The 17,886-nt window shown below is 27.0% G+C and overlaps 1 protein-coding gene across 4 annotated transcripts in view; it reads left to right on the top strand.

Annotated features, from left to right (window-relative positions):
- Nucleotides 1–17,886, top strand: part of aux (cyclin-G-associated kinase) — a 65,978-nt gene that overhangs the window by 22,160 nt on the left and 25,932 nt on the right. For 2 of the 4 annotated variants that reach the window (XM_067279252.1, XM_067279253.1), the window contains exons 2-10: nucleotides 1,169–1,230; nucleotides 3,189–3,248; nucleotides 3,986–4,100; nucleotides 6,468–6,607; nucleotides 8,141–8,266; nucleotides 13,708–13,797; nucleotides 13,890–14,025; nucleotides 14,118–14,264; nucleotides 14,386–14,611. In XM_067279252.1, the coding sequence (XP_067135353.1) occupies nucleotides 1,169–1,230; nucleotides 3,189–3,248; nucleotides 3,986–4,100; nucleotides 6,468–6,607; nucleotides 8,141–8,266; nucleotides 13,708–13,797; nucleotides 13,890–14,025; nucleotides 14,118–14,264; nucleotides 14,386–14,611 (1,102 nt within the window). Of the gene's footprint in view, nucleotides 1–1,168; nucleotides 1,231–3,188; nucleotides 3,249–3,985; nucleotides 4,120–6,467; nucleotides 6,608–8,140; nucleotides 8,267–9,575; nucleotides 9,728–13,707; nucleotides 13,798–13,889; nucleotides 14,026–14,117; nucleotides 14,265–14,385; nucleotides 14,612–17,886 lie in introns of those variants that run through there. The other 2 variants (XM_067279254.1, XM_067279255.1) reach the window with 2 other exon arrangements.

Consider the following 17,886-nt stretch of genomic DNA (forward strand, 5'->3'; position numbering starts at 1 on the left):
ATGAGAATGTGAAAATTTTATCATAGATAAATTGAGTTCACTAGGAATTGATATATTATGAATTATAAAAGATTAAATTTATGTAAAATTTAAAATAATTATTAAATGTTCATATAATACATTTAATAGTATTGTGATATGACAGATGTCTGATATTAAAGGTACAAGCAAAAATTACACTAAGATTTATAATTAAAGAAAATATTTAATACATTCCACAAAAGTCTACATACTTTTGTTTATTTCTTGACATAATTTCTGTAAACATTGAGACATTTATCCCAGCGTGACACTAGTTTGAACATCTCTTCATGGTACTGTTGCTTGAAGTAGTCCAGAACGTGTCTTACAATTCCTCCTGATCCGCAAAGTGTTTCCCCACCAAAAATTTCTTTAAAGGTCCAAATAAATGAAAATCCAAGGGGGGCTAAATCTGGACTTTACTCCAGACATCAAATCAAACAAAACTGGCCAATGTTCCAACCAGTTTTGTTTGATTTGATGTCTGGAGTAAAGTCCAGATTTAGCCCCCCTTGGATTTTCATTTATTTGGACCTTTAAAGAAATTTTTGGTGGGGAAACACTTTGCGGATCAGGAGGAATTGTAAGACACGTTCTGGACTACTTCAAGCAACAGTACCATGAAGGGATGTTCAAACTAGTGTCATGCTGGGATAAATACCTCAACATTTACAGAAATTATGTTGAGAAATAAAGAAAAGTATGTAGACTTTTGTGGAATATATTAAATATTTTCTTTAAATATAAATCTTAGTATAATTTTGGCTTGTACCTTTAACATCAAACACCTTTTGTATTTTGAGTATTTGATGTCAATATAATAATAAAATTGATGAAATTTATTGAGCCTTTCAATTTTATTTTACATGGTATTTTTAAATGTTTATTTTAAAATTTAAATAATTTTATTTCTGTTATTGATGAAATATTTTCAAGACATGACAAAGTCTTGCTTTTCATTAAATATATTTATTAAATTTTCATCAATAAATGAAATCTTTAATATGATTTTTTCAGTTTAATAATTTCCATTTATAGTATGCTAAAATTTTCAGAATTATATTTATGCATTAAATTATATATAATAATTCAATTAAAATTTAAATTCTTAAATTCTTATTATAAAAATCTTTGTTTTTTGTGTTAGGTGGATTTGGATTTGTGTTTATCGCTCAAAGTCTTTCTTCTGGGAAGGAATATGCTCTCAAGGTATTTATTTTTTAGAAGTAATTTATTTTAGTTTATGTTAAAGATTTTTTTAAACTAAAATTTAACTTTTTAAATTTTTGGATTAAAAGTTTCTCTAATGGCTATTTTTTTATTGAGATATTTTAATTTTTTAATTTAGGAAATAATTTTAAAATTTAAATATTACAAAAAAAGAAAAATATTAATTATATTAGAGAATGTGCTTATATCGTTACCAAAGATTTGCAGTGTTCTGTTAAAGTTTAGTCAGTACAGATTACTTATTAGAATTGATTGTATTTTGTGCTGATTTAATTAGTACAGTTTATCACAAACATGTTCTGATGCTTTCTTTCAGTCAGAACAAATGTATATCTGTTATAAGAATTTGTTGTTTATATAATTGTTTATTTTTTAATTTTTGAGTTTGATAACCATTCATCTAAAAATCTTCAATTTTTATAGTTTTAAATAAATTTCACTAATCTTAAATGAAAAATAAATATTTATTTGTAATAATAAAATAAAAATAGCTTATCTTTATTTATTCATATATTAAGCAAAATTATTTTATCATTCAGATATTGATACTTTTTTCATTTAATGATCTTTATTTTAATGTAAAATCATTAAAATTTATATGAAACTGGTTTTATTGTGATGATCATTCATGTGTAAGAAATACTCATGAAAAAATGAATTTTATTTCATTTGGACTTTTAGTGACGTTTCATGTAGCCATTAATAATATCAGTTTCCAGTAATTTTAGAGAGCAGTATTAAATTATCTTGATAAAATTGCTGTATTATTTTTACTTATTTCTGAAGTTATACTTATTTTAAAATGTTCTTTGTTATTTTGTTTGATAGACTATGATTAATTCTAAAATGTAAATGTTAATTTTATAGTGAAATCATGATTCATTTCATTGGAGGTTATATTTCTTTGTAATGATTGCATCTTTGATGATTTCATGTTAGAAGTACTTACAGCTTGTCTTCACTTTTTTCTTAATGCTGAGTATTTCTTTGATTTTTTGTTGTTGTTGTTGTTGTTGTTATTACTATGAGTGTATTTTAGGGTGCATTTCATCTCAAATTTTTGAAATACAAGACATAAAATATTCTTATATATTATTATCATAATACAAACAATGTAAATAATTATTTTTATATATATCATGCTTTGCTTTTTTTTTCTATTTTTTCTATTATTATTATTTTTATATTGGATTTTATTTGTAAGCTTGTTTTTTTCTTATTTTTGGGGAGATCTTTTCTGGCCCTTGCACATTACATACTATATAAGATAAATATATAAATCACAGTAGTTAAGTTCATTTTTCTTTGCTTGTTTGAAAAATTTGATAAAATGTATTAAAAAAAAATAATTATTTTTTGATTAATTATTTTTTCTGTTTATATGTAGATATTTTAGTTACTTTAGTTCACTTATTAGTACCAATCAAATTTAATGGCCTTTTTAATTATTTAATAAAACATGTACAATATTAATAAATCAATACATTCTTAAATCAAAATTATTTTGAGAGCTTTGACAGATTATGAAAACTATTAAGTTTATATAGCAAAATTTTAATCACATAATTTAAAATATTATTCTTCATAATCCAGCAATACTTATTTGGTGTCTTGTTTAAAATTTTAATATGTTAACAGCTACATTATTTGTTAAAATTATTAAAAAATTTTAAAATTATGATAAATATATATTTTATAAAATAGAAAACATTTTCAAATAATTTGCTTATTAGGACACACTTTTCTTTGTAGAATTATCAAATGATTAATTTACATATATTACACATAGTTTGAACTAATCAAAATTAAATTCTTTTTAAAGAACTAGTGATTTTTATAATCAAATGATTTGTTTTGAAAATTTTAATTTTTTCTAGATATTAATTTACACTTATTAATACTTTATTGATTTTGAAAATATTTGTTTTAACTTTCAGAGGCTGCTGGCAGCTGATGAAGAGACTAGTAAAAGCATAATTCAGGAAATAACATTTCTTGTATCCTTTCTGATAATTTTACTGATAAATGTAGAAAGAACATTTTTTATAAGTTTACTGGAAACTAAAATGATACACATTTTATTGTTAATAGAAAGAGCTATAACTAGTTAGAAATTTTTCAGATGACGACTCATACATTACTAGATAACATCGATATATTCTTTAAAAAATTATAAAAATATGTGTGTTAGAATAGATACTCTATACCTCTATTACTATATCATCTATGCAGCAAATAAACTTAGACAACAACTAAGATTTGGTATTGCATTGGTAGCATTAACATCATATTAATTTTGCTATATCATATCATCAATTCATTCAATGTTGACATTTTAAGTATTGTTCTTGAAGTATTTCTGAAGCATATTTTTTAGAACAAAAATTATATTATGATAATTCTGAACAAGCAGGAGAATCAATTAGTTAGTTTGATCATAGTTTTTCTTCATGTAACATGAAATTAAAATAGATGTGCTTTTTCAACCAATGTAGAATCAACTCAGAAAATTATTCAAATATATTTACAGTTTGTTTTTAAAATTTTTAATAATTGATTACTAGTTGGAATTACTAAAATTGGAATCATTAGCTTATTTCTTCATCTAATTAATTTTAAGTATTAAAGAGAATTTAAATTCTGTAAGTTAGTCAAATACTTTTAAAGTGTTGTAATCTAATTTATACTACTATCATAAGTAAACCAGCTTGAATTATTCCTTAATCATGTCAAGAAAAAACTTTCTGGACATCCAAATATCATCAGCTTTATTGCAGCTGCAGGTATTGAGAAGGAACATTCTGATCATGGAAAAGCAGAATATCTGTTATTGACTGAATTATGTACTGGTAAGAAGAAAATGTAAAAGTAAAATTATAATTTCTTACAAATATATGGTAAAAAATCAGTACAATTAAATATCACAATAAAACAGACTCCACTTATTCTTATCACAGATATTCTCATCAGTTATATAATGATATCAAAATTAGCATGTCCCACATAAATAAGTTAAAATACCCTTATAAAGCTTAAGCTGTTGTAATCAAAATTTAGCTATCATCATCAGGTAAATAGAAGTTTTGTAGTTCTTTTTGTGTTACTAGCTTTAACATGTAATCATTAACAATTATTTTTATCAGTCTTAATCCTCCTTTAAACGTAATTATTTTCTTGCAATACAATTTTTTAAATTACTGAATTTTTTCTACTTCAGTTATGTACTAGCTGCTGTTAAAGATGTTAACAGACATACAATAGCAGATTAATTACATATCAGTTTTAATTATTAGTATTATTAATAACGTCCTTTTAATGTTGAGTCAAAAAAACCAGAACTTCCATTTCTCTACTTAGTGTTATCAGTACAGGCAAGTTTAAAATGATTAGAATAATTGGATTCTACTGTTGTAAGAATCATACTTTTAATTGTGATTTTATTTAAATTTTTCAGTGCATTTAAGTTACTTTTTTCAATAAATTATATGATGTATAAATTCATTTTCATTTTTTTACAATTCTCATACATAAATTCTTCACAATTTTTATTCAGTTTTCAAAATCTTTATACATAAAAACTTAAAGATGTTTTAGATAAATGTCAAATAAATAATTTTATAGTTCCAGAGAACAAACTATATACCAGAGAACAGTTGAAATGGAATTATTCTTTTATTTTTAAAATTATCTTTCAGCAAATATTAATAAAAATACAGTGAAACTTCCATTAACAGAAACTTCAAATAGTGGACACCTCTACTTAATGAACATTTTACAGTCACCAGACTCTTCAAATAGGACATCTATTATATTCACCTCTAAATAGCGAACACTAAATAACAGATGCAGTTGTCCATAACCTACCTTACAAAAACACAAAATCCCACCTTCAATATTCTGAAATAATTAATTATGTACAAAATATTTTAAAACTAAAACAAAAAATTGGTTCAAATACTTTTTCAGAAGAATTTTGACCATAGATGTCGAATAAAGACTGGTTTAAAATAGGAATAGTGGAGGAGGGCGGGTTGTAAAAAGCTAAACAATACTCTATCCATTAGAGAAGACTAATCTGGTTAAGTTGTCAATCACCATGTATTGTCATACATATTAATGTTATTAAACTTCTGTTTTATTTTTGGAATTAAACTTATGGTACCAATAAACCATAAACTTTTCCAAAGTTGTTCATTCATTTGACAAGAACCATAGTACAGTAGTAATGAAAAAGAAACAGTTTTAAGGTTAAGATAACAGCATTTATTTGATGAAAGTTTGAAGACTGTGTTATGCAGGCGATTTGCCGATCACTTTAAAGTGTAGGAAGATATTTGGTTTTCTCGAATTTATGATCTTAACAGCTTTGTAATGGCTAAAGTAATTTTTAATAAATCATTTATTGAAAGCAAAAATGTTCGAAAAATTACACTTACTTGATAACTACAAATTAGACAAATCATTATATCAAATTTTTATTAGTTGCTTAGATCATAAATGACATTATAAATGCAAGAATACTGAATACATTTCTTACCCCTTGAAATGACTAGCAAATCACCTTTGTAACTCAACATCCAAACTCTCATTGCCTAAACCCTTTTGTTCATAATAACAGTTTCTTTCTTTTTTTTTTTTCGTTTTTTTGTTACTTCTGCTCAGATCATTTTTGATGAATTAATAATTAATTACTGTTTACATTTTGTTATAAATTTTATGTTCCATTTAATTAAAATATCGTATTCAATCTGTTTGCTATTTAGAATTCAATTAAAATGTGATTTTTACAGCTGAAAAGTTAAATTATATAAATTAATTTATTGTAAATATATAATTATATATTCTATGTATATTTTTTGCTATTTTCACATTCTTAATTCAAATTTGATGTTTTTGTAATCATTGTACTCTTCACTTTATAATGACCAGGTTAAAATACAATATAGCCACTGGCACATACTGTACCTCCAAATAGCAGACAAACTTCTTGGTCCTGATGGTGTCTGCTATTCAGAGGTTATCTGGATATTGTCTTAACATATTGTCTAATATTATTTATTCATATAAAGTTATTTAACATTAAAATATACATATTAATATTAATATAATTTTAACAAATTTGTTTTAATTGTTATGATCAATTATATTTAATCTATTATGAAATTAAACTATATTAAATTTAAAACTTATTAATTTGCTTTTTCTTTTAATTTGAGGTGGACCATTGATTGATCTCCTAAGATCACTGCAATCTCCATTGCCATTTGAAACTGTCATACAAATCTTTTACCAGACATGTTGTGCAGTTCAGCATATGCATGAACAAATACCTCCAATAGTGCATCGTGACTTAAAAGTACATTATCCCTTATTGGAATTTTAAACTTATTTAATGTAATATATTTAAGTTTCTATTCATTACTAATATATTTGTTTAAACATAACAAAAAGTAAAATTGGATAATGTTTATAATTTAATTAAAGATTAAACATAACTTTTGATTTCTATATTTTTACAATTTATTACTGTATTATCTATCTTCCATTGAAATTACCTCACCTACAAAATTGGTTAGAACATGAATCAAATTAATTTTGGTGATTGATGTGCATGTAATAAAGCAATGATTTCAAACTTTTACAACATTTAACAATTAATGAACAATTATGGGAAAGATCAGTAGCCTGTATGACCCCTGTGAGCATCAGTATATGAGGCAAGAGAGCAAGAAAGGAAAACAATTAAATCACAAATGTCATTTTGAACAATATGCAATCATGCTTCATGCATGCGCACTTGTATTTAGTTTGTTGATTGTTACTGGTGGAACAAGAGAAATAAGGTATTATCTAATGGTATCCAGACTGGGATGTCCAGGAAAGATCAGCTTGAGATATTACCTGATCTCTTTAAAGTATGTGACCATGCATTCATTATCTTGTCAAAAAATGGAATTGTGCAATGTTTTCTGGCAAGGTAAGCAACACAGGTTGCAATATTGTTTAAACGTACATTATTGCAGTCAGTGTGTCGATAGTAACAACTAAAGCTAATTTTACTTTTGTAAGTAATAGTTCCCCACAGCATGATACCAAGATTTATATGATACTCCAGAATGCATATTAGATTATCTCTGTTGTCAGTGTGTGCCACATCCATTATTGATGTCTAAACAGAAATATGACACTTACTAAAGATGTCATGGTATCATTCTACTCATCAGATTTTTTTTTTCTTTGTACTACTATACACATTGATCTATCTGTCATATCCTTAACAATAGATAATGTGTCATGTATTCAAATATTTAGCTGTTTACACTATTTCCAAGTGGGACAATTTCAATGCTAGTAGTGTCGAACTCAATGAATTCAACTGTTAAAGTAAGATCTCTTAGAAAATCTTAACAGCCACAATAATTTAACATAATTTTTTATCAGTGTGAAAGTAATTGATATCTACTTTGCTATAATCACAGTTTTTCTAATGTTTGTAAGGTGACTATTATGATATTTCAGTTTCTAAAATATTTTACTGTATTATATTTGTTCATATATATTAAAAATTTATTCTGTAGTAATTATTTAAAACATTTTCTAAAAGTAAATTGTTATAAATTTTGATTAAGAATACTTTTCCTTTTACTGTTTTAGGAACATTTTATTAAATTGTAGTGTGTATTATAATTCTAAGAATATTAGTAGTTATATAATTGATCATTTAACAAAGTTTATACATAATAAAATACAATAATTAATAGAATTGAAACTGTAAAGTAAGCAAAATATTTTTATTTTTAATTTAATATAACATTTTTTTTATAGACTAACTGAATTAGTTTTTCACAGCAAAGAATTTTAAAACTTACAATAATAATTTGTGTTACAGATAGAAAATTTATTGTTGAGTTCTAAAGGTACCATTAAATTATGTGATTTTGGAAGTGCAACAACAAAATGTTATCAACCAGATAATTCTTGGACTGCTATGCAACGTAGTCTAATTGAAGATGAGGTTTGTTTATCATTACTTCATTATTTCACCCATGTTTTATATTGTTGTATTGATTGTATTGAGTTATATTGATATGACTGTTCAAATCAGCACACAGAAACACAGGTTACAATGTATTTTAGTGGGACACATTCCAGGTTTACAAAAGTTGTGATTTTGTGTTATTTTATGAAAAAAGTTTAACATTAGCATAAAATATGATACAGATTATATACATGGATTTATATTAATAGATAAGCATTAGACTACAGAAAGATTCTTACGGATTATCTGTCATTTTTTCTCATTAACTATAGAGGTTTCTGACTTTTTAAAATATGGTAAAGTTGTTTGCTTAATTTGATTTACTTCTTCTAATAGAATAGGTGTTCTGAATATTCCATAGTTTCTGCAAATATCTATGAATTTTTTCTACAGATTGAGTTTCTGTAGATGGTAATGTGGGTTGCTCTTGTTTTGTTGCTGCTATTTTTGAGTCAGTTGCATTGTCAAGCTTTGTTCTCAAACTTCAATTTCATGAACAATTGCAACTACCCATTTACAATATTTCTTAACTTACATAATACTTGCAGAAGACTTATTTTGCAAAGATAATAGTATTATAAGCTATACTTTTAGCCTTACTTTATTTAAACAGTTTGATTGGTCTCTTTCCAAATAGCATGGATGTTGTTAACTTCCTTTTGGATGATATAGGACATCTAATATACTTATGGAAAATGAATAACTTCTATATATCTATCTTTTTAAATTTCTGCTCGAAACAGACTTTTGAATTTACTGTTTCTTAGTTAATGAATAGGTATCCAGTAATGCTACCTAGTTAATATGATTTTTGATAATGGGATCTTAATGATAATTTTCCAAAATTTTTTTAAAAATAAGAGATTAGTAGAAATTTTCAAGTTAGTACATTAAACTGTTGTAATCCAAGAACTTACTATATTGCTTTTCAGTAAGTATATATATGAAAATAATCTCATTAAATAAGCCATATTGATATACACTAGTCTTGTTTATATGGGATTGTTATATGCAGATTTATGTTTTTGCAGATGGCAAAAGGTTAAGAGATTAGAGGGGAGCTAAAACCATAAATCAATTGGTGACATTAGATATAATTTAATTTTTCCAATGGAAAAATGAAAAAATTATGGATTGAATATAAAATTGAAAGAAAGGGTTAGCAATATAATAGGTTATATTTATTATTTCATTTTCTTCATTCTGATGAATTAACTTCATTTGAGGTTTTAATTTGCAGTAAATAAAATTAATTTATCATTGATAATTGCTAATTCATATACAACTTACTTTATGAATCTTTGCCAGGCAGTAAAAATGCACAGTAGCAGGGACCAATTTATATACTTAGTGAAGGAAATGGATTATTTGATGAATCTTTAACAACATTTTTGTGCATTACCAAAAAGGAGTTCTTGAACTTTAAAAGTTTAAAAGGTACATTGTGATTTGATTAACTGGTTATGAATTAGTGAATGAAACTGCTTATTCTATTTACTGTTAATATTAAATGTTTCAAAAGATTAAAAAAAGGCATTAAAGCAAATTTTAATTTTAATAATCATAAAACTATCATTTATAAAAATAATCTTATATTTTGTCTAATTAAGTTTGTTGTTATACATGAATTTTGTTAGAAAAAGCTTTATGTAATTTTATTGAATTGAAAAGCAGAAATATATGACAAAACATCATAGTGTGTATCTCATCTCTTTTACAAATAAAATATTTACAATAATATATATATATATTCTATTTGCAGTAAAATAAAATATAAGCAAAATTTCAAACTATTTCTGTCTAGAAATGATAAAAAAAAATAATCATAATCACATAGTTCTAATTTATTTAAATCATCATCATTTTCTGAATTATCAGTTTTACTTTTGCTATTGTTCTCTTCTAAATTATTGAATTTTTGGTTATTACATCCATTAGTCTTTTGTTCTGCCAGAATTTTTCTTCTAAGTCTCTAACATGCCTGTATCTTGCTCTATTCATTTTTTCAATTTGTGAGAATGCTTTTCTCACAATTTCTTAATGTAGCATTTAAATTAGATGACATCATGGTTTTTGAATTACTGTCAAAATTGACTCTATTGGTTTCAAGTCTGGATGTTACAGAGGAAGTTGAAATATGGTGATTTTGCTTATCCAATAAATCTGTCAATTTGTTAGTTGATTGTAGCTTATTTTAATTAATTTATATACGTTTGACTTTAGCATCTCATTTGAAAAAGGAATGTGCTTTGAAAGCCAAGTTTGCATTTCTTACTTTCTTGAATAGGACATTGTTTATCTTGCATATTATAATAAGGAATACTGTTGTAAAACAGAATTAGCTGGAAGATTTGGAATGCATTTTTCATTTAATCAGTGTTGTAATTATTCCAGATCATATCATGATGCTATCACTGGTTTACTGCTTGGATTTAAATATTAAAATGAAGTTATTAATAAAACCTGTTTTTCCTCCTACACACAATAATCAGAATAATTGAGCTTTAATACTTTTTCCACTGCTATCAGTCTAATCTTTATTGGTTTTTGTTGGAACCAATGAATAGATAGCAGTAGACCCATACATACATATATTTACTTTATATGAACATGAGATTATATATAAAAATAAAAGTGTTTTAAATATTAATTACTCATTGTATTGTAGATATATTAAATGTTTTATAGCTCCCAGAAAATGTCTTATAGTCCACAGAAATCTAAAACCCAAAGTTTGAGAATATTAGAATAAACTAAGAATTTACTTGTAATTACTTTTTACTGTTTATTAATGAAAGCAACTTGGTTTTTAAATGTTATATCTGTAAAACAAAAATCTTTTATTTCATAGTGGATAAAACCACTGAATACTGGTAGTTGGTCACAGATCTGTCTCTCACTAGTGGGCTGGCCACATGGAATTTTCTGGGTTTACTTCATTCATTTAACAGTTAAATAGGAGCATTTTCTTGTAGAAAGTTCTGCTAGGAGGCACCCTTTTTGTTAGATTGTCTTATTTCATCAATCAAATCCAAATTATATATTGTACATTTTTTAAATTGCATATCAAGTGATGATTTGGCAAAGTATATACAACAGGTGTCCTACCTTTTTGTTTCTTTGGGCCACATTGGAAGAAGTCATGGAGTTTTGGGCCACAAGTATATTATATATACTTGTGGCCCAAATATATCTAGACATGTTAATCCTTAAATATACAAGTATATTTAAGGATTAACATGTCTAGATTATAGTAATAAGTACTAAAACTTTATCATAAAAAAGATATTTTAAAAATTACTTCTATGGACACTTTCAATTTTTACTTAGAAATAGATAAATTCATTTATTATAAAGGAGACAAACAAAAATTTATCTGAAAAACACAAATATTTATTTTATTTGGGTCTCTAATTAATAAAAACCGACGAAACACCATTTTAAAGTGCATTTTTATTTGGCTAATATATTTATAAATAATATATAGCCCAAAAAGTAGCCGATGCACCAAATATATTTTTTATGCCAAACTAAAAAAAAGAGTAGCCATATTTTGCAACAGTGGAAGGAATACTAAATAAAGCTGGAGTTGGGACTCAAAGGATTATAGACCCAAATGCAGGTAAAGGAGAAAAAGGACAAAAGGTAAAGAAGTGAGGAAGGTTGGAAAATTAATGATCAATATTTACATAACAGAAGGTCTATTTAACCTTTCTCACTACTTTTTATCTTTTGGTCTTTCTCTCCTTTCCTTGAATTTGGGTCTATAATCCTTTGAGTCACATTTCCAAGTATTTGAAAATATTTCCTTTCCACTCAAAAATAAAATGTGTGTAAAGATTTACAGCTTTGTGAAACTTCTTTTTTGAGTTTATGCCATTGAAATAAATAAATTAAAAAATTTGTCAGTTTTGTTTACACGTTTATTGGACCACATTGGAACTTGCCTTGGGCTGCAGGCCACGGGTTGGACACATCTGGTGTACAAGTACTGTTATAAAATAAAGTTTGGTTTTTTTACTCTGTCTTGTGGGCTCTTAAGAGTCTTTTTTTTTTTTTTTTCTCAAGCCCATTACAAATCTGACCAGACCCACAATGGACCAAGTAGTGAGGAACAGGACAATATATCCAAGACAGACCATCCCTAAAAATTTCAATTCCATGTGGTAGGCTGATGCCTTAATCATTTAAACCAGTGGTTCTCAACCTTTTTTGACTTTCTTATCTCTTGGTAGCCCATTTCCCTAAGTTTTATTTCACATGTTTCTCAAACAATGCCATGGTCAATTATACAGTGCATACAATTACATGTAAAATAATTTTTTTTAAATTGAAAAGTATTGGAGGAAAAAAATTATTTTATATGATATAAAATTATTATATATTTATCTGTTTATTTAAAACAAAACATAAAGTGCTGTGAAGTTGCCAAAAGCCCTCAATGCAGAATTCGAATATTCTTACAGATAGTTCTTACAGTAGTATTCTTTAAGTAGACTTACATCTGCCATGATTAATCTTTTTGCATACCCCTAAATCATTAAGCACATGCCCCTGGGGTACACACTTGATGGGTTGGGAATCACTGATTTAAACAATTTTGCCAGCAGATAAAAAAAAACCCAAAGTAATTTTAATTGAATGTCATAAACCTTAACAGTTTTGAAAAAGTTGTCAGAAATTGCAGAGTAATTTTTTTTAAACTTTCAGAGCCCTAACCAAGTACTGTACATTGCACAGCCAAGATATATGAATGATCTGTGATAATTGACATAAATCGCATTTCTTATTGTTTCAAACTACAGGTATACCTCGAGTTATGTCGTTCTTGATTATACATTGTTTGTCAAAAAAGTATATGGAAAAATAAAAATAAAGTTTAAGTCATTTTATTCGACTCTACATCCGGTCTGCCACAAATATTGAAGTCGTAATATCACTAGAAAAGCATTAAAAGCATAAAATCATATTAAAATATATACATTTACATATTAACATTTACATTTACAGTAAATGTTAATATAATCATCATAAATCCTAGAGAATGAAACATGAAAACATCCGTGTTTCTGTGTTGTTGTCTTATTTAGCAGTCTTTAAGTGCTCATTATTGGCGTTTTCCACTGTAGTTTTGACTTACATTGTAACTATACAAGTAAATTTGACTTATGTTGCCTCTCCTGGAACCAATTACCAACCTAAGACGAGGTATACCTGTATTTGAATTGTAATGTTATATAATAATAAGTGCAATAGGGAAAGATAAAAAAGAAAAAGTGAACTCTTTATATATTACATCAAAATTTATATATACTATATATATATATATCTGTTCTGTGTTTTTAATAGTCAGGTATATTTTGATAAAACTAATGTATATTTTATATTTTGACATTTCTTATAAATTTTGTTTGCAGATGTGTAAACACACAACTCCAATGTACCGTCCCCCAGAGATTTTGGATACTTACAACAATTATTCTATTAATCAGGCAATGGATGTTTGGGTAAGATTTTTCTTAAATATTTTTTTTTATTAATTAATTTTTAATTATTTTAATTGTATTTTGACAATTATACATATATATTTTATCAATAGAGCTTAGGATGTATTTTATTTCTGTTGTGTTTTCGGGAACATCCATTTGAAGATTCTGCTAAATTGCGTATATTAAATGCTAAATATACTATTCCTCCAAATGATGTGCAATATGAAGTCTTGCATGATTTAATAAGTAAGATTTATAGAAATAATACTTTGATGACGATGGTAATGAGATGATAATATCTTGCTAAAAACTTATAATTTTATATTTTAAATAATTAGAAGAAACACTTCAATTGAATCCAGATGATAGACCAACAGTGAAGGCTATTTTAGAAAGATTACGTAAAATAGCTGAGACCCAACACATGAATTTGGATGATCCTTTAAAATTGGGACAGAAAACTGCAAATGTACCATCTAGTCCTGGTCTCTATTTATTTATTTATTTTTTAACTGAAAATTTGATCGTATAAATTACTACACTTAAAATTTATTGTAAATAATAAGCTTATAAAATTTTTTTAACTTTATAAACTTATAATTTTAGCTCATCACATTCCTGTATCATCAAGAAAATCAAGCAACGAACATGAATCTCCTTTACATCAAACTTCTCAATATCAACTAAATGTGCAATATCCTCAACAACAAATTAATACTAATTTAGCTAATAATAGTAGTGCTGGTTTATTTAATACTTTACGGGGTGGAGCAGGTAGCTTGTTGAAAAATATTCGTGATACATCATCAAGAGTAATGCAGACTGTACATCAGTAAGTGAAATATTAAAATAATCAGTTTTTACTAATGACTTTAAATTTGTTAAATAATCATCTACTGTATTGTTTGATGTGTTGTGAAGTAAAAGATGATTAATAGTTCTTATCATTATATTTAAATGGTTTAAATATCCTTGTTTTTAAAGTGATATGTTGCATTTTATTTATATATATCTTATTGAAAACAGTTTTCCAATTATAATTACTTGAAAACTTTTGAATATTTTCTCATAATTTTGGTTAATAAACATTTTGGCTTATTCCATAATTTGATTGATTAATAACTAGCTTAATTTTAGTCTGAAATAGTAAAATATCTACAAACTGGCCCATTACTTTTAAAAATGCAACATTTCTTTTTGGTAATGATTTCTAAAGGAGAAACTGAATTCAATCAAATAACAAATATATTTTATTCTTGGCTTTATAACACTTTCACAATATAAAGGAGTTTCTCTGTTGTTTCTCTTGAAACTTACTATTTGTTAGATTTAAAACAGGATCTAAAATAATAGATATACTAGGATATTAAATAATATTTATGATGGATTAGATTATAATAATTTTTGTGTATGTCCACAGATGGTATGAGCTATTTATTTACTTTATTTTTTTATTTATTTTATTAGTACAAGGTAAATACCTATCTGTATGGGCAAAACAACAACAATAAAAATAGCATATTGTACAATAAATTGGCAGTGAACTGTCGGCATAACATACAGCTAAAAGAAAATAAAATAAAACTAAGTCATGTTACCTGTAACAGAAAAGAAAAATTCACAATTAGTTAAATTGCACCAAAATCATTGACAAAATTCACTGACAACACCAAGAACATTGACTTGCCTCTTCTATATACTTTAAATCTCCTGGTGGCTAAATAAACAGAAAAATAAATATATTAAACATTAGCAATAAACTTATATATACAAATATAATTATTATTCATTTCATTTTTATTAATCTCTAAAAAAAATCTGTTTGATTCTGCTTTAGCACTATCAAACATTTGAATACACTTATTACAACTGTAGATACATCTCACTATTACATTGATAATCCTGAAAATGAAAATGTTATAAAAAGACTATGTTACAGTCGAACTTACATACTAAAATACAGAAAACAACAATAAAACATAATTACAGGCAGAAGATGCATTTCATCTTGTGTTGTGGTTTCTTGCAACACAAGATAAAGTCCCTGATAACCTAAGTTATTCATAGGAACAGACCCGACATCCTTGTTAGCTAGAAAAACAGAACAAAATAAAAGTTTTCCCCGGAAAAGGATATTAACACAGTACCTAAGGTTGGTAAGGTTCATTTCTTGGTTCTGCTCAGATGTTCGCACTTAAATTGTAGTGCGATTACAGTAGGAAGTCAACTCTGTTAATTATTCATGCTTTCACTCACTGATTTACAGGACATGACCTGTCCATAGTGTTGTGGTCTTTTTTTAGGATCTCCTTTATACAGTTAACACATCTTGCAGTATTGTTCTTATCACAGTCTTTATAAAGATGGTTACCACTACAGTGGCTACAAACATGTGATTCCACCTGACAATCCTTTGCAAAATGCCCATAGGCCAAACACTTGAAACATTGATGGACAGGAACAAAATCAGTCACTGGGCATCTGGTCATGGTACAAATCTGGTCCATTGGATACTTAATTTTTCTCCTTTGAGAATGAGATTCCGAATGTGGGGTGTGACCTCGATCACCCACAATGTATAATTTGCACTTTTCTGGCTAACCGGAAATCTGATTCTCATGTTATTGACAAATTTCGCTGAAGTATAATGCTTGCTTAGGTAAAAATTTTGCTCAATAATAGATTCCAATAGATTATCTTTGTCAATAGTCTTAGGCACAGAACTTATTTTTAGAAGTGGAAGTTGCTTCTTTGCACACTCAGCAGTTAAACCTGGAATGTCACAAGCAGCCTCCTGAAGATTTTCCATGTTTGCCATATCCATCATGTCAACTGCCACTCCACCCTTGTTTATATTTCTGATATGCTGTACCCTCATACCAAGATTTGCAGGCTTTACTCTAGATATAAGGAGTGCCCTTGTCTGACTAGATGTATTTTCCTTCTTTTTACTATACACCAAAACTGTGAAAATTGGTTTAGGGGGCACAGTTGCTGGCTCCAATGGCTTTATGTCTTTCTTTAGTATTTCACTATAACTTGAAGTTTCCAGCACTTTTCCACTCTGGGGGGCAGATCACATGGTCTTACTAATATCACAAACTTCCTCTTTGACTTTTGTTATTGCCTTTTCTAACTCCTCTTTAGTAATAAATAACAATAAACTTTTATCTAATACTTCAGGTAATCTATTATCCTTGATGGTTGTCTCAGTGAGATCTATAATCTTTGTAACCTGCTCGGTGACATATCATAAGTGATCATGTGTGCCCAGCCTGCCCTTGGGGTTTTCTGTGAAGTATTTTTTAATTTCATCTAATATTGTATAGGCCTCTTCCAAAAAGTCCTCTGCAACGTTTGCCATCATTGCAAATTGCAGATGGCGAACCTAGAACAACTAGCTATGAAGTTTGTAAATTTGGAATGCAGACAAAACAAGCATATTCACAATGTAAATATTGCAGTAAAACTGATTTTAAAAACTTGTCAAACAGTAAGCAAGTGTCTGTTAGAACTGTCTAGACAAAAACCATTAGAACTGTCCAGACAAGATGGCGGCAACCAGCTCCAGATGATGAACTTATCATAATTTAAAAACTAATTAAAATATATGTCTCAAAATTGGCAGGAAAATTACTGAAAGACACTTCTTGACGATGATCTAAACGATTTTCCGCAATAAAACACTGGAGGCCTGGAAAGGCTGACTGGAAGTACAAATAAAGCCTCCAAAATCTCACAGACTAAAGGGCCTATAGCTCTAAGATTTTAATGTTTTACTTACAGTTAGAACTCGATTTGGGTCCTGGTCCCCAATTCTGGTTTATCAATCTTCAAAAGTCCCATAAAACGATCTGAAGTTTCTTGAAATATCAAAAGCTGTAATTTTCCAAATATTGGTCTAAAGAAAATTTTGACCTCACTGTAATCCTTATGACTTTCTGTATCCAAATATATGGTACTACAGTCACAAACACAATAGTCCCAAGAAAAACACCACAATTCACGGAGCTCAATGCAAACACAGGCAAGTCCACTCATTCTTCTTCTTATTCTTTATTAGGTACAACAAAGTAAGTACATACCTAGTACCACTATGCACAAGTA

Source organism: Centruroides vittatus, unplaced genomic scaffold (genome assembly GCF_030686945.1).
Source record: "Centruroides vittatus isolate TY-2023 unplaced genomic scaffold, ASM3068694v2 contig_862, whole genome shotgun sequence".
Classification (NCBI taxonomy): domain Eukaryota; kingdom Metazoa; phylum Arthropoda; class Arachnida; order Scorpiones; family Buthidae; genus Centruroides; species Centruroides vittatus.